The sequence below is a fragment of the Stegostoma tigrinum genome, chromosome 31, assembly GCF_030684315.1.
Source record: "Stegostoma tigrinum isolate sSteTig4 chromosome 31, sSteTig4.hap1, whole genome shotgun sequence".
In the NCBI taxonomy this organism is placed as follows: domain Eukaryota; kingdom Metazoa; phylum Chordata; class Chondrichthyes; order Orectolobiformes; family Stegostomatidae; genus Stegostoma; species Stegostoma tigrinum.
In genome coordinates this window covers 36,669,945-36,694,112 of record NC_081384.1, presented here as the reverse complement: position 1 = coordinate 36,694,112, position 24,168 = coordinate 36,669,945, and the positions used below count along the sequence as shown (strand labels likewise).

The 24,168-nt window shown below is 39.0% G+C and overlaps 1 protein-coding gene across 18 annotated transcripts in view; it reads right to left on the bottom strand.

Annotated features, from left to right (window-relative positions):
* The window catches only part of tanc2a (tetratricopeptide repeat, ankyrin repeat and coiled-coil containing 2a), a 778,741-nt gene that overhangs the window by 141,405 nt on the left and 613,168 nt on the right, over window positions 1–24,168 (bottom strand). For all 18 annotated transcript variants that reach the window (XM_059638827.1, XM_059638832.1, XM_059638830.1 and 15 more), the window contains 4 exons: window positions 22,895–23,028; window positions 11,153–11,384; window positions 6,187–6,353; window positions 2,990–3,597 (listed from right to left, as the gene is read on the bottom strand). In XM_059638827.1, coding sequence (XP_059494810.1) covers window positions 2,990–3,597; window positions 6,187–6,353; window positions 11,153–11,384; window positions 22,895–23,028 — 1,141 coding nt within the window. The remainder of the gene's footprint in view (window positions 1–2,989; window positions 3,598–6,186; window positions 6,354–11,152; window positions 11,385–22,894; window positions 23,029–24,168) is intronic.

Here is a 24,168-nt window from a genome sequence, read left to right as displayed (position 1 = left end):
TATTTCTTCAATCAAATTTCTAAATCCCACTACTGCAACCAAAACAGACCTAACCAAAGTCAACAAATGCATTCTCTGCAACTGTCGTGCATTGGCCCTACCCGTCCACTCTGGAGTTTAGCTCTTGGATCATTTGCACAGGGAACACAAAGTTACCATGGAGGCATAGAATGCAATTTGGGGGCAATAGTGTGTTGACTTTTACTGCAAAGGGTGTGGAGTACAACATTAAGCGAGTTCAAAATTGTACAATGCTTTGAGGAGACCACCCATGGAGTACTGCAAACAGTTTGCAGCTTCGAAGCAAAACGTTCATACTTCTGACAGCAATCCAACCTATTGGTTTTAACAAGAGACTCACTTATTTATCTCATTATCCATACTTAGTTTGTACAAGGTCAATGGAGAGAATCCCGTCTCATTTCCATAAATTACATTCAAAAAGCATGAAGCATTTCTCTGTAGGACAGACCTCCAAGTGAACTTAAAAAGAGACTGCAAAAGGTGCTAAAAACAATGTAAAAGTTTGTAGATATACATCACGTTAAAAACTTTGTGTTAACTTTAGCAAATGTTAACTTATACCTCTGGAGAATATACATACACATATATTTGGTAAAATAAGGAATGATTCAAAATGCTATAATGGGATTTGAGCATTGCTGGTAATATTACCCACTCTTAATTGCATTTACGAAGATGGTAATAAACAGCCTTCTTAAATCATTGCAGTCCTGGAAGGATTTTGACCCAACAAAACACAAACGGGAAGAACGGAGGATGCTGTAAATCAGGAACAAAAACAGAAGTTGCTGGAAAAGCTCAGCAGGTCTGGCAGCATCAGCGAGAAAAAAAAAAATCAGAGTTAACATTTTGGGTCCAGCGACCCTTCCTCAGGAGGCCTCCGAGGAAAGATCACTGGGCCTGAAACATTAGCTCAGACTTCTTTCTTCACAGATATTGCCAGACTTGCTGAGCTTTTCCAGCAACGTTTGTTTTTGACCAAACAACTCAAGTTAGCTGCATTCACTTTCTGGGCTTGTCATATTTTTGTGACTTTCAGAGCTGAGGTTAAACTGCAACAATATGTAGAGAATAGAAAAGCAGTATTAATCACCAATTGATTATGTACCACAGACACTGGCCTCATTTTGTTGTTAAACGATTGAATTTCATAACATCAGAATGTCTCCTAAAGTGATCAAATAATTGCCCTGGAGAGTGTCTTTATCATCTTGGCACTAATTGGAGTTTAGAAGAAAGACAGGTGATTGCATTGAAACATATTCTTAATATTCTTTAGAGGCTTAACATGATAAATGCTGGGAGAATGCTTTCCCTGATGGGAAGAGTCTAGGACCAGAAGGCACAGTCTCAGAATGAAGGGGTGCTAGTTTAAAACTGAGATGAGGAGAAATTTCTTCGAGCAGTGTGTTGAGTGCCTTTGGAACTCCTTGCTACAGAGAGCTATGGGGGCAGAGTCCTCATGTATATTCAAGGCTGAGATACTCAAGGCTGAGATAGATGGATAGCTGATCAACAGTGGAATTAAGATTTACATGGAAATGGCGGGTAAGTGGACGTGATGAATGTTGGATCAGCCACGATCCTATTGAATAATGAAGCAGGCTTGAGGGGCCGAACTTTCTATTCTTGTTCGTCTTATGGTATCAATCATTACCTGTAGAAACCTGAGATAAGTCAACCTTCTGGGTATGAAACTTTGTTAAGTTTGAAAATATCTGACAAAAGGCGTCTTTTCAATGTTTTTTAAAATTAAGAAGAACATCTATACATGAAATAAAAATGAGAACTCAAAGATTCATGAGTGCAATGAATGAACAGATCACGTAAATAACATAGCCAGAGACAAAGAGACAAAATAAAGTAAATGACTGAGAAAATGAGAATCTCCAGGAAAAGTGAAAATGTGGAAGGATGGAAGATCTGGGTAGAAGTAGAGAATTAAACCTATTTAAAAATGTGGATACAATTAAAATAAAAGTTAACGTTCAAACAAGAGGATTGCTATGTACCTTGAAGAAAGAGATATACATAACATCTAAAAATAGTTTTAATCTTTCTCTGAGGCATCCCACTTTTCAGGGAAACCATGGTGTTGGGATTTCAGAAGCATGATGCACCTTGAAGATGGAAATGAATTCCACAAGAATAGTGAGTAAAGTGGGTACCTAATATGCATACGATAATCTGAGAATTAAAGAACTTGATTTCCTTTTCTACATGGACCACCTAAAACAAATTCAGCCTTGAGTTAAGCAGCAACTATTGGGCAGGATTAATTACAGGAATGAGCTACAGATTTCTCAGCAGGCGAGGATGATGACAGCACCCTGTATAATAAGATAATGCAAAACATGTATGAATAATAATAATAATAATAACAACAATAACAATAATAATAATAATAATAATAATAATAATAATAATAATAATAATGGATAACATAAATCAAAAATGGCAAAGTTGATCAGGAAAGTTACTACTTGGATATAGAGTTCACAGGGCAGGGACAGGTGCAAATATTAGGAAGTTAGAAGTGAAAAAGATAACAAATGCAATACTTTGATTAAAAGTACAAAAATGTGGGAATGAAGGAACAGAACTGAAACTGTCATGAAAGAAGATAGCTGTGTGCTGACGTGATTCCTGGTGCTTATTACATTCTGAGAAAGTAGACTAATACTTACAATCAGGCTGAACATGTGGTTTGGAGGTCAACAGACGTGCACATTTCCTTGTTCTATTCTTGATTTTTATAGTGTTGCAAGATGGTTTTACCACAGTCAGAATGAGACAAGTGGCATCATGTTATAATTTGTTTACATGATAGATGCAAAATGATAACTTGTGGAGGTTTGTCAGGTTTTTAAATATTGTCCAATTGATAAAGAAATGAACAAGCAAAGTTTTCCACATTCCTTTATCCAGGTTTCTCATAAAAGAGACTTCAGTTGCAATTTCTTACCTGGGATCACAAAGAAACTTGGTCTTCTCTCCATCTTCTCTCCATATCAGCCATTCTCGAAAGGATGGATGAACAAACATCCGTGTCATATCCCGACGTTTTATCAGAAACATGGAAAGATTGTCCATCCGCTGTTGGAAATCCTCCCACTCAAGGTTACCATCAATATTTCCTGCATTGATTGCCTGATAAAGCTGATCATCTGTCATAGGATGCAAGGATGCAACAGCCACATTCAACAGTGGTAGCACCCGTTCAAAAGAGGATTGTGTAGGGAATTTCATGTTGCACTGTAAGAGGTAGACCTCAGCGAGGGAAACAGGTACTACTTTATAGCTTGAACTCTTAAGCACCAAGTAGCCTTTCTCAATCAAGTCAAAAGTTAGCTTTAGGTAGAGATATGACCCTTGACTCAAAGCTTTAAGATGAGTACTGAGTTTACCAAAGGTTGTGTTGTCCATTTTACCATTAAGGGAGATGTTATTCTGAATTTCAGGGCTACTGTGGATTCGGTGAAGGATATAGGCCTGTAGGTCCTGGTCTATTGCCTCATTCACATCCAGTTTGTCCAGATATATCTTGTGAAATGGAAGAAGTTTGGCCACCTCCTGTGAAAAACATTGTTTTTCGATTAAACACATACAGTCTGGGGACAGCAACAGTATACAGCTTAAAGATTTATTGCCACAATAGGTAAATTGCTTGAATTATGACAGCAATATCAACAGATAATGAATAAAAAGGTCAATAATAGCTCACTAACAGTTCATTTCTCACTCCAAGTCCACAAATATAAGGGAAAAAGATTCCAATTTAAATGCAAGCCCAAAGCAAAATTCAAATATTTTGAGTAAATTCAAATGTGCAAGGTATCAGCAATATATGTTACACTGCAGTCGATAAAATTCAAAATTTTCAATTTGTTATTTTGTTGCCGAGTACTGAAAAGTAAAACATCTCCTGCAGACCATATGACATTTCACGTACCAAGCTGTCTACCGTTCCAATCCACTTAACAGACTATATCTCGCCAACATGCTAAAAACTGCGTGCGGTGAAATATAGCTATTGTAAAATCACTCCCATCTATCTGTTTGATTAGGATGTCTAGGCACAATCAATCAGGATGCAATATAACTGATCTTCCAAGGAGAAATTGCTGCTAGTAATTCATTATTTATGGAATTTTATCAAGAGGACAGCGATGGATTGGTAATGTTACTGGATTAATAATCTAGATTCCAAAACTAGCAATATGGAGAAATGAGTTCAAATCCCACCATTGTAACTGAGGAATTTAAATTCAACTAATTAAAAAATGTGAATAGAAATATAATATCAGTAATGGTGGAAATTAAACTACCAGATTATTGTAAAAGCCCATTTGCTCAATAGGTATCCCTTAAGGAAGGGAATAAGATGCTCTATTGCAGCCTGGCTGACATGTGATCCACAAAGGCAAACCCTTAACCTCTCTCTGAAATAGTTTAACAAACCTTTTCAAGAGCAATGAGGGATTGGCCAAATATTATCTTGTCATTAATGAAAATGCAATGGGTTTTAAAAAGTATTATCTTCCCCTTGATTTTTATTTCTATCAAATTAGCTAAATATACATCACCATCCTCTGCCACCTCTTTGTCCTATTGCTCTGAACCTTTCTAATATGTCAAACTAATGCAATGCTCTGAAGGTCATCTGATGAACTTGACTTGTTTTTTTTCCTCTCTCCTTATTCCTCCCTTCCCTTTCTTCATCTGAAGGTGCTTGACTTTTCTGTTTTATAGTTAACAGGCACCAGAGGCACTTCCAATTTTAGCCAATTATCTTATCAATAGGTGAGAGACTGGTTACTGAAGGCCAAAAGGCAAACACAGAGCATCACAAAGGGGAAAGGAAGGGTTGCAGATGCTGGAAGTCAATAAATGTGCAGCTGGAAAAGCACAGTGGGTCAGACAGCATCCGAGGAGCAGGGAAGAATTTCAGCCAGAAATGGTGACTTGCTTTCTCCTCGGATGCTCTCTGACCCATTGTGCTTTTCCAGCTCCACATTTATTGACTCCCGCATCATAAAGGGGTCTACTCCCATCCTCACCACATGACTGCACTTACAGTTGATTTTACCCTCTCCACCCAGGAACTCCAACAAATTGTAATGCTCCAGCTAAAGATCTTATAGATTCATTTTTTAGATTTTAAAGACATCAAGACATATGGGGAGAAAGACAGAATATAGTACTAAGGTAGAGGATCAGCCGCGATGTTAACTGAACGGTGAGGCAGGCTTGAAGGGCTAAATGGCCTACATCTACTCTTGACATGCGTGTTTATGTTAGGCTTTGGCAGTGGACTAGCACCCCATGTTCTGTGAATTTAGACATGTGATGAGGTCAAACCATTCCCACATCCAACATACATTCTTAACGTTAAACAATGATACATGCTACACACAATTGAAATAAGGCAGACTTCAGGATGAAGCAGGTGGTGTGTTTGTTTACAGACAAATAATTTTTTAAGGGTGGGAAAACAATTTCACAGAACAGCGGAGGATGAAGCCTTGGGTACCATGCAAGTGCACAGCTTATCACATTGGGATAATTCTAACATTCCAAAGCCTCTTAAAGGAACTTTCCCTTTCCATGCTTTTGTCAACACAATGTGCTCCAAGGCCAGGACACAATCAGTATGAAGTTCAATCAACAATAAAGGACTTTTATCGAATTTGTAAGCATACACACACAATATAACTGTACTCCCTGCTTTTGGGTCATGTCATGTTGAAAAGTACAAGCCCCTGGTTGCACAGGTAAATGGGTGTCAGTTATCTCAGTTGGCTGGATAGCTGATTTGCAATGTGAAGTGATGCCAATGGCATGGGCGCAACTCCCACGCTGGCCGAGGTTACCATATTCTCTCCCCTTACCCGAAGTGTGGTGATCCTTAGGTTAAAGCACCATGAGTTGTTTCTAATGAGAGAGCAGCCCTATGGTCTGGTAAGACCATGATACCTAGAATTTATAATAAATTTATCATTTATAATAATTTATAAATAATTAGAATGGTAACTAGAATTTAAACAGTCATCTCAATCCAAATTCAACATGCGCACTTAGCACCTAAGGAAATCAAAGCCTATCTTAACAGCCTTTAATGATCATTCGTAAGTTTTGCCTCTTTCTGTCACATGACCATACCTGAAGCGTTGTTCGAACTGTCACTATTAATTTCAGCCACGATGGAAATTTTCCAATCATTTTAGTGAGAAAGGACACAATTGTGTCCCCATAATCTGGTTTGTGGAACTCTGCTTCATTCAGGCCATCAATTAAGAGGATATAGTCTTCATCTGCAATCTTTCGCTCTGAAAGGAAAATAAAATCTGTAACTACAGAATAACGGTTGGTTTTCATGTACAAAAAATTGTCATAAAACAAAATACATATTTTTGTAACAAAGCATACAGTAAAATTAGCTTTGATTTAATTTAAGAAATGTAACAAAATGGTGAAACTTAAATTATATACAACTGCTAGGCAGGTGATGAACAGGCTAAGAATGAGATAGATGATTGAATTATCAAACCACGTATTTCATCTAGAGGTTTAAATCTGTCTGTAATGCTGACATCTGGATGCTGACTCAGATACCGAAATCTGTAAACTACCCTACAGTGGAATTCTGGGAGATAACAGCTGACACTGCTTGTTTATCTCCATGGAATTCAGTATCAATATGATATTCCATGGATTAGTGTGTGCTGTCCATGGAATTAGCACAAGTTCAAAATCTGTCCATAATACAATGTAAAGCACTGTACTACATCCAACCACATCTGGCTCTTATTTTTGGAAAATACAAAAGTATTCTAAATACTTTATTACTGTGGGAAACCGTTACTTGCAAAGAGAATAAAAATTTTTTAAAAATGAAATTTACATAATATTCTCAGGGAGAATTGTACCACTTAGCGAATCCATCGGCCTCCATCACACAATGGATTCCACTAAGCATCTTATTCTAACAAAAAAAATAGATTTTCTATTTAATTATCTGTTCAGTGAGGGACACATTTCCTGGCAGATTCATTGTTGGAATGACATTTGACCTTTAAGAATATAGGATGCTCAGGTGCACAGGATCAAAATCTGGCTTAAATATTAGCAACTCCCATGGTGCTTCATGACACTTGCTCTCCCCACTTTCTTGGCTTGATATTCATTCCATCTTCTTTCACCAGTGAACATAATGTAATAACATCATCATTTTGCAGAAGTTTTCAAGACTGGAAAAATCTCAAGAGACAGTTCAGAATATAGAACGTGCCACAGAACAGTACCATTCTCAAGCAGCATAACACTGAGCCATACAAAATCCAGGAGACAAACTTATTTCCAAAAAAAAAAGAGCAGTTTGATGGAGACACTGCTACAACACTGACCAGCAATATAACTTATAGACCACAGGTGCGAGTTTTGAGGAATACTATATTTGCTTTATTAGTTTTTATATCAATTTTATACACAAGGCAAAGAAGTTAAGTAGTTATACTGGAGATCATGCATTGTTCTGGATGTAAGTTTGCTCGCTGAGCTGGAAGGTTCATTTTCAGACGTTTCGTCACCATTCTAGGTAACATCATCAGGACGCCTCCGGTGAAGTGCTGGTGTTATGTTCCGCTTTCTGTTTGTGTGTTTAGGTTTCCTTGGGTTGGTGATGTCATGTCCTGTGTTGATGTCATTTCCTGTGTTGCTGCTATACTTTCATGCATTGTTGCTATACTTTCTCAACTTCTAGGATGCAACTTCCTGACAGGGTTCCTTTAAAGAATAGGTAACAGACATCTTTGGTTTAAAAGGGAATGAAAACAAGAATTAGTTCTGTAGCTGTCTCATCTTTTTAAAAGACAAAGGGGAAATCATAATATGTTTCAATGCTTACTATCTGGATAAAATAGTAAATTGGTTGATATTAGGGGTTTCTGTCAGCAAGCTGAGATACATATATTTACAAATGCTTTGCCATTAAAGGCACTGAAGGTTATGATCACATTTGTTTGATTTTTTATTATATTTCGTGGTATGAAGTGCTCAAAGAGATTGATTGATTGATTGATTGATTTATTGTCAGGTGTACCAAAGGACAGTGGTAACCTTGTCTATGAGCAGTACAGACAGATCATAGTAAACAAAGATGTACATCATAAAACTTTAGACGCAGGCATACAGGTTACATTGTACAGGGTGTGCAGTAGGCCAGATCAACATTCGCAAGATCAGCATTATTTCAGGCTCAAGAGTCCATTCATCATTACCCCAGACCAGGAAATTATTTTTGGAAATGCTTGTTGTTGTCTGGTCTTATTAATAAGCCTTTAAGTCATCTGGATGATGCTTCTTTACCAGAAAAATATGGAATAGGTTTCACAAACATGGTAGAGAGAACTACTGCAGGAAGCAAGGACCTCAAAAGCTAAGAGATTCAGGAAGGAGGAAAAATACCTCCACAAAAGTGACAGGAATTTAAGCCGTGAATTTAGGGGTGGCACGGCGGTTCAGTGGTTAGCACCGCTGCATCACAGTGCCAGGGACCCAGGTTCAATTCCGCCCTTGGGTGACAATCTGCACATTCTCCCTGTACCTGTGTGGGTTTCCTCTGGGTGCTCCAGTTTCCTCCTACAGTCCAAAGATGTGCAGGTTAGGTGGACTGCCATGCTATATTTCCCCGAGTGTTCAGGGATGTGTAGATTAGGTGGGTTATAGGGGTATGGGTCTGGGTGGGATGCTCCAAGGGTCAGTGCAGACATGTTGGGCTGAATGGTGGGATGCTGCAACGGGCGGTGTGGACCTGTTGGGCCGAAGGGCCCGTTTCCACACTGTAGGGATTCTATGATTCTAATGATAGAAGCTAATAACAGCATTAGATTAGATTATATTCCCTACAGTGTGGAAACAGGCCTTTTGGCCCAACAAGTCCACACCGCCCGTTGCAGCATCCTACCCAGACCCGTCCCCTTATAACCCACACACCCCTGAACACTACGGGCAATTTAGCATGGCCAATCCACAAATTCTAATATGATTCGATGATTCTAATAACAGAAGTTGTCCCTGAACCCGCTGGTGCGTGTGTTCAGGCTTCTGCATCTTCTGCCTGATGGAACAGGTTGCAGAAGATCACTACTGGGGTGCAATGAGTGACTGATGATGTTGGCAGTGAGCCACGTAAATGGAGTCCACAGATGGAAGATTCTCCCTTCCGAGATGGCTTAGGTTGTGCAGATCACCTTCTATAGTTTCTTACAGTGCTGGGCAGTGCAGTTGCCATACTAGACCATTATGCACCTGGACAGCATGATCTCAATGCAGCATCTGTAGAAGTTGATGAGGGTCCTCATGGATGGGCCAAATTTCCTGAGCCACCTGAAGAAGCAGCGGCATTATTGTGCCTTCTTGACTGTCACATCTATGTGGCAAGTCCAGCACAAATTGTCAGTTATCATCACTCCAAGGAATTTGACATTCTCCATCCTCTCAATCTCAGTTACATTGATGTGGATGGGGGCATTATAGTCCACCTTTCTTTCTGAAGTCGATGATCAGTTCTTTAGTTTTGCCCACATTGAGACAGAGGTTGTCTTCATTGCACCATGTCACCATGCCCTTTAGCTCCCTTCTGTATTTTGACTCCTCATTGTTAGATATCCGACCCACTATGGTGGGGTTATCTTGAAGCTATCTTGGGGTTAGCTTGAAGATAGCGTTTATTCAGAATTTGGCAACACAGTTGTGGATGGACAGGGAGTACAGTAGAGGGCTGAAGACGTATCCTTGGGGGGGGGGGCTCCAATGTTGAGTATTATTATGGGGGAAGTGCAGTTATCTATCTTCATTGATTGCAGTCTGTGTGTCAGAAAGCGGAGGATCCAGCTACAGAGGGTTAAGCCGAGACCAAAGTTGTGTAGTTTTGAGATAAGTCTGGAGAGGATAATAGTGTTGAAGGGGGAGCTCTAGTCAATGGGCAGGACTTAGGTGTCTTTGTTGCCCAGATGTGCCAGCACAGAAAAAATTCAGCACAGAGAGAAATGTGCCTTTGTCCACTATCTTGCTGTGCTTCATTTTGTATCCGATAATGTCTTGCCATAGTTGGTGGGAGTTTGTTTGGTAGGTCTGGACCTCTAACTTGGTCCGGAACTGCCTCTTGGCATCCCTGACAGCTCAGCAGAGGTCATATCTAGATTTCTTGTACTGGTCTCAGCCATCCGACTTAAATGCTGCATGTATGGTCTTCAGCAGGGAGTGGACTTCCTGGTTCATCTGAGGTTTATGGTTGGGGGTCACTCGAATTGACTTCTTTGGTACACGGTCCATTTAATTATCGTAAGTGAAAAAGTGTGTAAAAATGTCACAATTTAATTGGAAATCATGCCATTGAATTCATCCAAATTTATTTTTAAATGGATGAATTACACGATCAAAGTGACATTACTACAAAGGGAGATAACATTTGTCATTTCTGCAGCTGAAATGGAGGACAAAGTGCAGTTGTCTACTGATCCCAATGATCAGCTTAAATACAGTGCCTTAGAACATCATCCCAGACTAGAATAGTGGTTTATCCATTCTCCTACCTGTCACTGAAAGTTATGAGTATATTTTAGGCTATCAAATCGTGAAGAGTTATAAAGTTAACTGCAACTACTAAATTGAGACAGGCACCATACATCTTAATTTAGTCCAGATTAAGTAGAATGAAGAAACTTGCAACATAAAAAGTCTATATTCAGATTTGGGTCCCAGAAAAACAACAGTACACATCAGTGTACTACCTGCATTTACCCTACAGAATTGTATGTTATTCTCTTTACACTACTTTTCTTCTTAGGGTCTCTGTCTGGACCACATGCTTGCTGTGCTGCAGCAAGCTTGCTCTCAATCACCCAGAAATCACAGTGTGTTCCATTGTAGAATGCTGTCTAACTTCCACTTGTCTTTGCAGGGAGGGATTAGATGCTATTTCATCTGACACAAACAATTCTGAGGTCAGGAATTTCCAAATGAATCACAATGCTACCACCCTAAAGTGCTCCAAAGTAGAGTGTCTAGGCAACACCTAACAACTAATTCCTAGAGCTTAACACCTACTCAACAAAATCTGGCCTACCTTTGCGCAAGTTGTCAAGTGGTTCGAGAACTCCTCTTCTAAAAGATGCCATGGGGTCTTGAACACAGGAGCGCAAGCTGAGCATACTCTGCAAATGTGGTTCACGAAGGAGCTGCTCCCTATATGCAACCAGTTGGGGTGATCGACAGAGTAGAGCTGCCACATTATGTACAAACTCTGGGACTAGGCAGGTGTAGGCATTGTCAGCTTGGCAGTAATGATAAGCTACCACCTGGAAAGACAAGTTTAATGATTAGATTCACCTCTGTCAAAATCTATAAAATGCCCTTTACAGTCAAAGAAGTCAACAGCAAATGCTAAGAGTTTAATCTGGTGGAACTTTATTCTTGGGGAATTCCAGTTTTAACAAAAAACTGTTGAACAATTTATAGCTTTTCATTGAATTTGACACAGTTTGAGGCTCGAGCCTTTAAAAGCATTTACAACAAAACATGAACAACTTAGAAATTTTTAATTTTTCATTCAAAACACTCCTTTGATTTTCATCATTTCAGATATCTGTTTTCTGTGCTACCAAAGTTCCACTACATATTGTTAGAAACTGAATTGATAGTATAAAAAAAAGTGGTTTCTGTTTAGCTAAATAGCAATGTTAAAGCCAAACTTTCAACATTTGACAAAATTATGATGCAATTTGGGCTTGTTTTTACACAGTTAAAATATTACAACTCATCAGGCGTCATATTGATGGTCCTGCCATGCAAGTAAAATGTTAAACAAAAATGGGTAAATTGTTCTGAGGATAACATGTATTGGGACATGAAATGAGACTATTCAAAGATAGTTCATTAAATACCTTTTAAGAGGTGTCAGGAGAAAAAGAAACACAGTCACGCACCTGAATTTAATCTGAGATCCAATAGGGAAAAGATTGATGTGACTTATTCTCAGAGAAGGTGCATGTGATAAATACAAACGTAAAGTATTTCTCTCGCTTTGCCAAATCTGTGTGTATGGGGAGTCGGCGGGGGGCAAGGGGAGAGGGAGATTCAGAAAGATGGAAGAGGAAAGGGAAGATGAGACAGCCTTGGGAAAGAGTGCGATCATGAGAGAAGTCATTGGAACAGATAAGAAGGGGTTGGGAGGAAGATAATAAGATGAATTGGACAGGTTAAAGAGTTCAAAAGATATGAACAGACCTGGTGTCATTGGATCAGTAGGCATATGCGGGCACATCATCTTTAGGAGATTAGAAAGACAGAAAAACGTGACACCTTACATTTATCCAAATTAAACTCCACCTACCACTCCTCAGCTCATTGATCCAATTGATAAATATCACATTGAAATCCTAGACAACCTTCTTCACTGTCCACTAAACCACACATTTTAGAGTAATCTGCAAAACTACTAAACATGCCTCCTAAATTCTCATCCAAATCGTTTGTATAAAATGACATACAGAAGAGGACCCAGTATTGACCCCTCTGGAACACTGCTGGTCATGGGCCTCCAGTCTGAAAAACAATCCTTCACCACCTTCTGACTCCTACTGTAAAGCCAATTTTGTATCCAATTGGCAAGCTCACCCTGAATCCCATGTGATCTAACTTTACTAATTAGCCCACCATTAGTAAAACTTGTGATAAGGTTCCCAAAGTCCAAGTAAAACAACATTTACCCCTCTACTCTCATCCATCTTTTTAGTTACTTCTTCAAAAAACTCATTCAAGTTTGTGAGATAAAATTTCCCTTGCACAAAACCGTGCTGACTATCCCTAATTTTTCCTTGCCTCTCCAAACACTATCTTTCAAAATCAGCTCCAACAACTTACCCACCAATGTCAGGCTCACGTGTCTGTAGTTCCCAGGCCTCTCCTTACAAACTTCTTTAAAGAAAGGCACATGAGCCACATTGATCCAAATATCTTAGCAATTATCATAATTAAACTTTAACAGCACACTATTCATCTATAATGTAAATATCCTTTCTTATCTTTCTTCAATGTAAATACTCACCAAATATATGCTGGATGGCTCACTCATTGACAATTAGAAAATAACTCAGAATGAACTCTATTACAGTGATTAATCAGAGGTCAGACCTGATTTTCAGTTTAGTTTGTAATTCAAGGATAGAAATAAAAGAGGAATCTGTACTGAGCAACACGCATAAAATTGGTCCAGGCATAACACAACAACGAACTGGACTTTGAGAGGGTGCTTTAAGAATGAGGCTGTGTGGATTTCCTTAGAACATTGTCTTCAATTCAGCCTTTCTGTTACTTTTGAATCCAGGATTCATTCTTTGATTTTAATCTAAAGCATTGAGTTCATTAGGACTTTGTTTTTATTCAGAATAGAAAAACGATTTCCATAGCCTATACTGAAAGCAACATTAAGTATACAACTGACAATCAAACAATGAACAATGAACAATAATACAAACAAAAAAGGCATTTTATAATGATTCATTTTATATTCCAGCTGGCAAAGAGATCAGACAGGAATCAGATATGCTACTCTCTAGCATGCCAGCAGATGGTGTTTAACAGACTGTCATGAATTGTGCGCTGTTTTGGTCTCGTGTAGATGAAGAACAGAGAACAGGCCAGAGGAGCAAATTGTGATCAGAGATAATGGGAACTGCAGATGCTGGAGAATCCAAGATAACAAAGTGTGGAGCTGGATGAACACAGCATGACAAGCAGTATCTCAGGAGCACAAAGGCTGATGTTTCGGGCCTAGATCCTTCATCAGAAAAATTTTCATCCAAATTGTTTGTATAAAATGACGAAAAATTTTTCTGATAAAGGGTCTAAGCCCGAAACATCAGCCTTTGTGCTCCTGAGATGCTGCTTGTCATGCTGTGTTCATCCAGCTCCACACTTTGTTATCAGAGGAACAAGTTCACAGTTTATCAGTGTACAACACAACATACAGGATTCTTAAGATGCCACCACTGCAGTATCTCTATCTCTGGACAAGAGGCCCAGGTTTGAAGCCCACCTTATCTGAACAGGTTGCTTAAAAATATCTGCAATATACCATGTAGCACATTATACATTTCTCTAAAATTAACTTGAGCTTTGTGAAAACAAATGCATGTTGGAGGCAGAGAAGGTGTCTTTGAATATTATCTAAAGAAACAGGAGTTTTCACTGAATATAACAAATATAAATTTGCATAAAGTTTCTTCCTCTCCTTTACTGGAAGATTGACAGAATGACATTAAAAATTCTTTAGTGGTTTGGAGACAGTTGCGCCATGAAATAGTTGAAAATATAAAAACATAGTCACAAAAAATTGATGATTAGTGTCATCTTTCTTTATTCCTTGTATTTAAATAGTGAATGATAATCACATTTTGGAAAGGAATGATCAAACACTACAGTGTGAAGGAACTGAAATCTCAGTAAAATAAAGCAATCACTTCAGAACCTTAAGGACACATGCATTTGTTGATACAATGGTTGCCCCATTCTGCTTGGCGGGGAGGGGGGAGGTTTCTTAATCAAAATTAAAGATGCATGATTTTGTAAACAGCAACAACAAAAAGCTATATGATACAAACAGAATCATAACAGACTAGCAATTAAAGTAGGTTTACAAATTTGAATAGACTTAAATTTGTAAAGCAAGTTTTAATTTACTATGATAGTTACCAACCCTCACCGTTACAAATGGCTTTCCTTTATTTACACTGTTTGTATCCATGATAGAGACATACTAAACAGGAACAAAGTCTCTTGAGGGAGTAGGAACTGCAGATGCTAGAGATGCTGAGATAACGAGGTGTAGAGCTGGATAAACACAGCAGGCCAAGCAGCATCAGAGGAGCAGGAAGGCTAACATTTCGGGCCTAGACTCTTTTCTTCATCTTTGTCTTCTTTTCCCCTTTTGAGTTTTAAAGGCTAACTTTTCATTGTGCACTACATCCTAAATCTGCTAAACACCTTGAGATAGTTTCCATAATGAAATATTAAATTAGAAAACTCAAGTTATTGTGCAGTCATTCATTAGTGTTATTGGTACGTAGTTTCTCATTGCTAATATTCCCAAAAGATTTTTGTTTTACTCTGCAAATCTAGCTAGTTGGTTAGTTACCTAGTTCTGCATGGCTGGTAGAACACGGATGGAGTGATTTCAGTAAGGTGATTCTCATGGATGTGGTTTAGTTGCCCTACAATAACAGGTAACTGATGTTTACTAAGGCAAGCAAAAAACAGGTCAATTTAAATTTACTTTTATTTCACTGCTCCTGATTAAAATGGCATTTCATAATTAAACCTTACCTGCACTGTACTTCAGACAATTAGATGCTAGCCTGGATATTATGGAACGATTAATTTCTGAACCACAAATGTCTTCAAACATTTCATGGAAGTTAGTAAATAAATTAAAATTTGTTCTGTTCCTATTTTTAAATAAGGTGCGTCATCAAAATAGCTTGAAATTAGGCCATCCATAACTGAAAAATTACCAAATTCAAACTGTAAAAACAACCATGTTCTGAGTTATTTTAAAATACTATACATTGATACGATAACAAATTACTTGCTTGTTTACAAGAACAACTTGTATTTTCACAGTGCCTTCAATTTAATATTAACATTCTCAAGGCATTTCACTAGAGTTAGAAGAATCATGTTTTGGTGTAGAGGTATTGTAGAGAAATGCTGGGTCAAAAGAATCTTAAAAGGAGGTCCAAACTACTCACGAATTTAAGATGTTCATAGAAATGTAGAAAATTGTACAGCAAGAGTAGACCATTCGGCTCTTTGAGCCTGCTGCCGCATTCAACATAATCATAGCTGATCAAACAACTCAGTACCCAGTTGCTATTTTCTCACTGTATGCTTTGATTCCTTTAGCCCCAAGAACTATAATCTAATGCCTCTTGAAAACATTTAATTAAATTCATGAAAGACAGGGAAGGAAAGGAAGAAAAGAACTAACAGGATTGTTCCTTCACTGTCGCTGTGTCGAAATCGTGGGACTCCATCCCTAACAATGTTTCGGATCTACCTACACTACATGGATTGCAACAGCTCAGTATAGCAGCCTATCCCCACCTTCTCAAGGACAACGAGAGATGGGCAACGAACAATGGCCCAGCCTATGACACTCTCATCCCAGGGATGACCAAAAAGAAATAGTGCTAGAAAGAGAGGATATCCTTAAAGGCCAAGGATAGAACTAATTTGGTCAGTTTATAATATAATAAAGGAAGCATTTCATTGGTCACTGTATTCCACAAGCCAAATACGTACAGGAAAACTGCCTAGAAGATTAAATTTGTAAGGAAATTACAGGGAAACATGATAATTAAAAAATAACTTAAAATGAGCTTCAATCGTTCTGAAACTGGCAAAGATAGTAGTAACAAAGGCCTGAGAATACAAGAATTACTAGAATGTCTTCAGGAGAATTTTCTCCATGAGCATGAGCATGTTTCCATACCAGTGAGAAAGATGGCATTGCTGGAGCTAGTTCATGGAAATGTGTGGAATAGGTAGACCAAGTACGAATGGGGAACGCTTAGGAAACAGTGATTAGTGTGTCATAGGTTAGTTTGGCTACACAACAGCACATGAAACAATTCAGAATAGTTTTTTTTATTCATTTATGGGATGTGGGTATCACTTTGAACTGTGACAATCTACAGGGTTTAGGTACATCCACAGTGCTGTAAAGAAAAAGAGTGGAGTTAAATTTCTTAAGTATTGTAAGAGTAGCATATATTCAGGCAAATGGAAAATATTCTATCATACTCTGACTTGTGCCTTGTAAATAGTGGACGGCCTTTGAGAAATCAGGCAGTGAGTTAAAAACCACAGAATTCTTAGTGTCTGACCTGATTTTAGTCATAGTATTTGCCTGGTCCAGTTCAATGGCTGGTCAATGGGAACAACCTAGAATGTTGTTGTTGACTCACTTGCTGAGTTGGCATGGTTTTGTTCAGACATTTCATCGCCATGATAGGTGACATCATCAGTGGCACGTCCAATGAAGCTATATTATTCTACACCATTCGGAATTTATACTGTCCGGTCCATTATGGTGAGTACTGTCATTTCCTGTTTTGATCTGAATGGGTTTGCATATGGAGTCCAATTCTACATATTTGTTGATTGAAGTATGGGTGGAGAGCCATGCCTCTAAGAATTCCCGTGCATGTCTACGTTTTTCTTGGGCTACTATGGTTACCCTGTCCCAGTTAAATTGATGGCCTTCATTGTCTGAATGTACTGATATTAAGGCAAGTTTGTTGTTCTGTTTTGCTGCCAGTTGATGTTCATATATTCTGATGGCTGTCATAAATATTATAACGGACAGACAGGAAGGAAACTAGCCATCAGAATACACAAACATCAGCTAGCAGAAAAACAGCACGACGAACTCTCCGCAATATCTGCACATTCAGACAATGAAGGCCATTAGTTTAACTGGGACAAGGTAATCATCATAGCCCAAGCCAAACATAGACACACATGGGAATTCCTACAGGCATGGTTCTCTACCCATGCTTCAACCAACATTTAGAATTGGACACCAAATATAAACCCATACAAATCAAAACAGGAAATGACAGTACTCACCATATAGGACCAGCCAGTATAAATTCCAAGTAGAATAACATCGTTTCATCAGAGGCTCCGTTGATGATGTCACCTATCATGATGACAAAATATCTGAAAAAAAACAAGCCAGCTCGACGAGCAAGTCAATAACCTCATCCACAATTCGTGCTACCGAACTTTGCCAAGTCTTTAAATCCAGGATGTTGAAAGTAGGGGGACTCAGTGATGGTACTGTAATGACATTGTATGATGCTGTGGAGATAATTCGATTCTCTAGGCGGGATAAAACTAGCTTTGGAATGAATGGATATCGTCCAGATAAACTGAAATCCAAGATTACCATACAAAACTGTAGCTGAACACTGCTTTTAAATAAGGAACGAGATAGGCTACAATGAATGTACTTTCCCACAAGAGGGGAAAGATAGATAACACAAATCCAGAGATCCTTGGTTGACAAAAAACACAGTTAGATGAAGCCAAAGAACTGTGTACATAAAGGTTGATATCACACATTAAGACACAAGCCCTCAGTCTGGCATGTTCAGACAGAAATTTTAAAAAGAGAGAAGCACAGAAAATGTACATGGAGATAGAGGCACCCTATTTTAAAATGAATCCAGAAGTCTTCTATAACTATATAAATGGCAAAAAGCGGGATACCAAAGAGGAGTGGGACTCAAAAGGGTTTTATATGTGGAGGCAGGGCTGAGGGACTGTACAAGCACTATGTAGCTTGCTTTAGCAAGGGTGAAGATGCTTCCCAAGTCTTGGTAAAACAGGTAACATTTGAGGTTCTTGATGAGTTTAAAATTTATAAAGGAAAAGGTAACAGACAACTTAAACATACTTAAAACTGATAAGCCACCAAAATCAGTCGTGATGCATTCAATATTGAAGCAAGGGTAGAAATTGCAGAGGAACTGGGTATAATTTTCCAATCCTCCTTGGATACTAAAATGGTGCCAGAGGACTGGAGAACTGTAAATGCATACCCTTGTTTTCAAATAGACGTATGGACAATTTTTGCAATTCCAGGATAGTCAGCTCAACCTCAATGGCAGGGAAGCTTTTGGAAATGACAATCATGGCCAAAATTAATTGTCAATTGGCAAATGTGAACTAATTAAGTAAAGCCTGCACTCATTTGCTCAGGGTAATCATCTTGAATGAATTTGAGTTTTTTTTAGATTAAATAATGGAAGAGTTAGACAAGGGTAATGAAGTTGATGCGATGTATATGGCCTCAAAATGCCTTTAGGACAGCATAATAGATCCATAAGCAAAGTTAGAGTTTATAGAATAAAAGGGATAGTAGTAACATAGGTACAAAATTCATCTGAGTGACAGGAAACAGAAAGGTCTATTGTTAGATTGGAGTAAAATTTATAGTGGGGTTCCTCCGTGGTGTAAGGACACCTGACTTCTTGATAGACAGACTTTGGTTTTAAGGGCACAATTTCAAAATTTGCAAATGATATAAGTAAGTATTGTGAACTGTGAGGAGGACAATGTCGACTTTCAAAAGAACACAGGCAAGGGGTGGAATAGTTGGAAAGGTGTCAAATGAAAAGTAATGCAGAGAAATGTCAAATTATGTATTTTGGTAGGAAGAACAAGGAGAAGCCATATAAAGGGCTTACTAAATGTTGCAAAAACAGAGGAGCATGGAGACATACGTGCATAAATAATTGAAATTGGCAGGGCAGTTCGACAGCACAGTTTAGATAAAGCATATGGAGAGACTACAAAAGGAAGGAACAAAAGCAAATTGGAGAAATTCAGCAGGTCTGGCAGCATCTGTGGTGAGAAAGAAGTGTTAATATTTTAAGTCTGGTGACTCTTCATCAAAACTGTTAGGAGCCAGAAAAATATGGCATTTATACTGAAGGCGAAGTTGGGGCAGTGGTGGGGGGTTTGAAAAGAGGGGAGTGGATATGGAACCCAGAAGGGGGCAGAAATGGGGTGTTGGAGTGAGGTCGAGACAGAAAGAGGCGGGGGGTGAGGGGGGGAAGAGAGAGAGAGAGAGAGAGAGAGAGAGAGAGAGAGAGAGAGAGAGAGAGAGAGAGAGAGAGGTAGACAGAGAGAGAGAGACAGAGGCAGAGAGACAGAGGCAGAGAGACAGAGAGAGAGAGACAGAGAGAGAGACAGAGAGAGAGACAGAGAGAGAGACAGAGAGAGAGACAGAGAGAGAGACAGAGAGAGAGACAGAGAGAGAGACAGAGAGAGAGACAGACAGAGAGAGAGAGAGACAGACAGAGAGAGAGAGAGACAGACAGAGAGAGAGAGAGACAGACAGAGAGAGAGGGGGAGACAGAGAGAGAGAGAGGGGGAGACAGAGAGAGAGAGAGGGGGAGACAGAGAGAGAGAGAGGGGGAGACAGAGAGAGAGAGAGGGGGAGACAGAGAGAGAGAGGGGGAGACAGAGAGAGAGAGGGGGAGACAGAGAGAGAGAGAGAGAGGGGGAGACAGAGAGAGATATGAAAGGTGTCGGTAAACAAGATGATTATGGATAGCAGGTCAGAACAGAACAAAAACTGAATAAATGGGTGAGCTGTACCGAAAGCAACCCATATAATACGATAATGGACTCAGCAGTATGTGAGAATGAATGAATGTGCTATTAAGCCATCAATGTCATAACAGGGCAGTTGTGGGATGAATAAAAGACATGGAAGGATGGGAGTACAGCTCCATGTCCTTCAGTCTACAGTATTCACCGCTCACAGCGTGGTCTCCTGTGCAGTGGGGAGACTGGTTGACTGCTTTGCAGAACACCTACATTTTGTCCACCAAAATGAACCTGGCCTTCCAGTTAAAAACCAAAGAAAAAAACTGTGGATGCTGTAAATCAGAAACAAAAACAGAATTTGCTGGAAAAGCTCAGGTCTGGCAGCATCTGTGAAAAGAAATCAGAGTTAATGTTTCAGTTCCAGTGACCCTTCCTCAGACTGTGACCTTTCAGTTGCCTGCTGCTTTGCCACACCACCATGTTTCCTGCCTAACACCTCTGTCCCACACCTTCTGCACTACTCTAGTGAGCCTCAGCACCAATTCGAAGAATAACATCTCATTTCCTGCTTGGGGACCCTATAGCCTTGAAGATTCAACATGGAGTTCAATAATTTTAGAGACTGATTCCTTCCTCTCCGATTTTTTTTAAACCTACCCCACACTCAATTCTGTTATGATATGGGTTGCTTTTAGCACAGTCACCAAGTCGCACATACTGCTAAGACCATTATCACATTATATGGGTTGCAATCAGTACAGCTCACCTATTTTGTCCTACTCTTAGCTCTTCATTATCACTTATTCAGCTTTTCTTCTGTCCTGGCCTCCATAATTTCTTGTTTACCTACCTCTTTCATCACCACCTCCCCCGCCCCCATAGAACGTGCAGCCCTTTGTTTTGTTTTACAGAAGAAAGGAAATTATGTTAATCATGTATTGAACACTGGCTTAGCCTCAAGTTGAGTATCACCTTTTATCTGACTCCACACTTTAGGAAGGATATGAACAAAACAGAAAGGCTGCAGAACAGATTCACAAGAGTGGTTTTGGGGATGTGAAACTTAGTTATAGAAATGCACTGGGGAAATTGGACTGTTTTCTTTGGAAACGGGAAGGTTGAAAAGAGATTTGATTGAGATGTTCAAAACCATGAGGGGTCTGGACAGAGTATTTGGGGGCAACTATTCTCATTGGCAGAGGCGCTAAGAATTGAAGGACAATGATTCAAGGCCTCTGGAAAAAGAAGCGATGTTGACATAAGAAAGAAAACATTTTTAAACAGCAAATGGTTCCAGATCTGGAATCCACCATCTCAGGGTATGTTTTGAAGACTGATTTAATTGTAGCATTCAAGAGAGAATTGGATAATGATTATAAACAGAAAATATTTCAGGACAATGCAAGAAAGACAAAAGATTGTCATTTTTTGAACTGCTCTTGCAGAAAGCTGGAATAGACAATACAGCTTGTCCTCCTTTCCAAACTGCATTTTTAGAAAGGGAATTCCCTTCTCATGGCTTCCAATGCTGGAACAATCAAAATTGTTCAGACTCAGAAGGCCAAAAGCACAAATATCTTGGAATTGTGGAGTTTAAGGGAATTAGAGAGAAAGGAGAGCAAGGATATGTGAGGGTCTGAAAACAAAGATGGAACTTTAAAATATTAAAGTTTAGATGGGCATTGCTTAATTGAAACCCACATTGGATTCAGAAGCGTGGACGCTGCATGCCTCGCCAACAAGCAAGGTTCGCACAAAATAGTGACCAATGCAGGTGGATTTATGAATGGCTGACAGAACCAGCAGAATAAAAATTAATGTACGAAAATGAAAAAAATTCACTTCCAAATACAATTCCCATCTCTTAAAACATTCTTCCAATACCCTCTAAATGGTATGGGTTACAGTCTTTTTTACTGTACATTGCAGTTTAAATAAAACTGCAGGCTGAAATGGACTTCGAAATAACTGGACAATAATTCTATACACAAAACATTCTTGTTACACAGTAGAATACGGCAATATCACTTGTACATTATAACAGCCATCACCCAGATCAGACACATTGTACTTCCACAAACATGCCCACGCTAAGCTATGGAGAATAAATTTACAGTATTAATGCCACAAAGGTTTTAACTGTTTTTGAGAAACAAGTTCCATCAGTAGAATTGCAAGTTTCATATTAGAGTAACTTAGGTGATCAAACAAGGAAGAATATACTGAAATATGGTAAGATTCTTCCAGACTGAACAATTATTCTGCAGTTTGATGTATTGTAAAGCTTTGCAAATGTGCTATTTTAAATGCAAGATAAAGGAAAATATCAGTGCAAGATTATCAATAGATCTTTCGGACCTCCAAATGGCATTGTGTTCAAGTCAATACGATGATTTTATGACACCACATAAAATATAGAGCAATCCATAAGACAGCAAAAAGAAATTGTAAGCTTAATTCACCTTCTTAAAAAGATCGATTATCAGCAAAGATTCCACACTAGGCTAACAGGCAATAAATCTTGATAATTTTTCAGAAACTGTCCAGCTAATAGCATTTAGCAGTCGTCAAACTCTTATTAAAAATCTGAGCTGACAGCTGCTCCATAGCCCATGTAAAACTAAAAAATAAACTTCCAACATTAGTTAATATTTAATAGCTATCCCATTTCATCTATGGGCTATACCTGTGTGGCCAATCGCTTCATGGCTTCTTCCTGGCGTCGGCGGAGTTCAGGTGTGCTTGGGCAGCTCCCACTGGCAATAGAGGGATGGGCCTGAGGTGGCTGTGTAAGTGGTAGATCCCTGCTACCTTCTACATCTATAGGAGTGAAATGAATACCACAATGTTGGGAGAATTAGTATAGGCAAGCTCATCATTGCTTAATCCAGGAAAAGCAACCACATTACTTTTATCATGTCAATTGAGTATGCATCATGGACCAAGTAAAAAGTCAATCATTTGAGAGATGCGGAACATTTTGCATTAAAAAACAGAAGTTATAAAATACACTATAGACACAAAGATTCATCTGCAGAGAGACCAGGATAGAGTTATAGATTGATGATGCACTGCCTACATTTAAAAAGGTTACAGATGACTCGTTAGATTCTTGCAGTCAGATGATTCAGTCAGATCATAGCTTGTGAGATACAATGAAAATAAACTAACTGAGAGCATGTTGGTGAATATTATTATTCACTTGCCCCACTTCAGTGAATTTCTACAAAGCAATGCAGGCAAAAAAGGAGGAACTCCAGTCAGTGACTTTCGTCAGGGAAACTGAGCAAGGGAAGGGTTGACAGATATGCTGACATTTCACCACCATATCCAAAAAGAAAAACAAGTTACACTGCACTTCCATGATACTGGTACAACAAAACTCAGGGTCTATTTTACATTATTTCACATTGGATGGAAGTAAAGCAAGAGTTCAAGATATATACCTTCCACAGGAATAGGCTCATTACACAAAACAGCAGCATCTAAACATTAAACGTGAGAAATCAAAGATGAAACTCTTTAAATAATTTGGTCAGTGTTACAAGATAGTTGTGCAAACATAAATTGGGAATGTTCGACTTGCTCTTGCAGTTAAGCTTGTATGGCTTTCTTCGTAGTTTATAGGCTAGTCCAGTTAAGTTTGTGGTCAATTGCGATCCTTAGGATGTTGATAGTGGGAGATTCAGTGACAGTAACCTCATTAAACGCCAAGGGATGATGGTAAGATTCTGTCTTGTTGGAGATGGTAAACGCCCGGGATTTGGGTGGCACAAATGTTATTTGTCACTTATCAATCCAAGCCAGAACAATATTTGAGATAATGGGAACTGCAGATGCTGGAGATTCCAAGATAATAAAATGTGAGGCTGGATGAACACAGCAGGCCAAGCAGCATCTCAGGAGCACAAAAGCTTTTGTGCTCCTGAGATGCTGCTTGGCCTGCTGTGTTCATCCAGC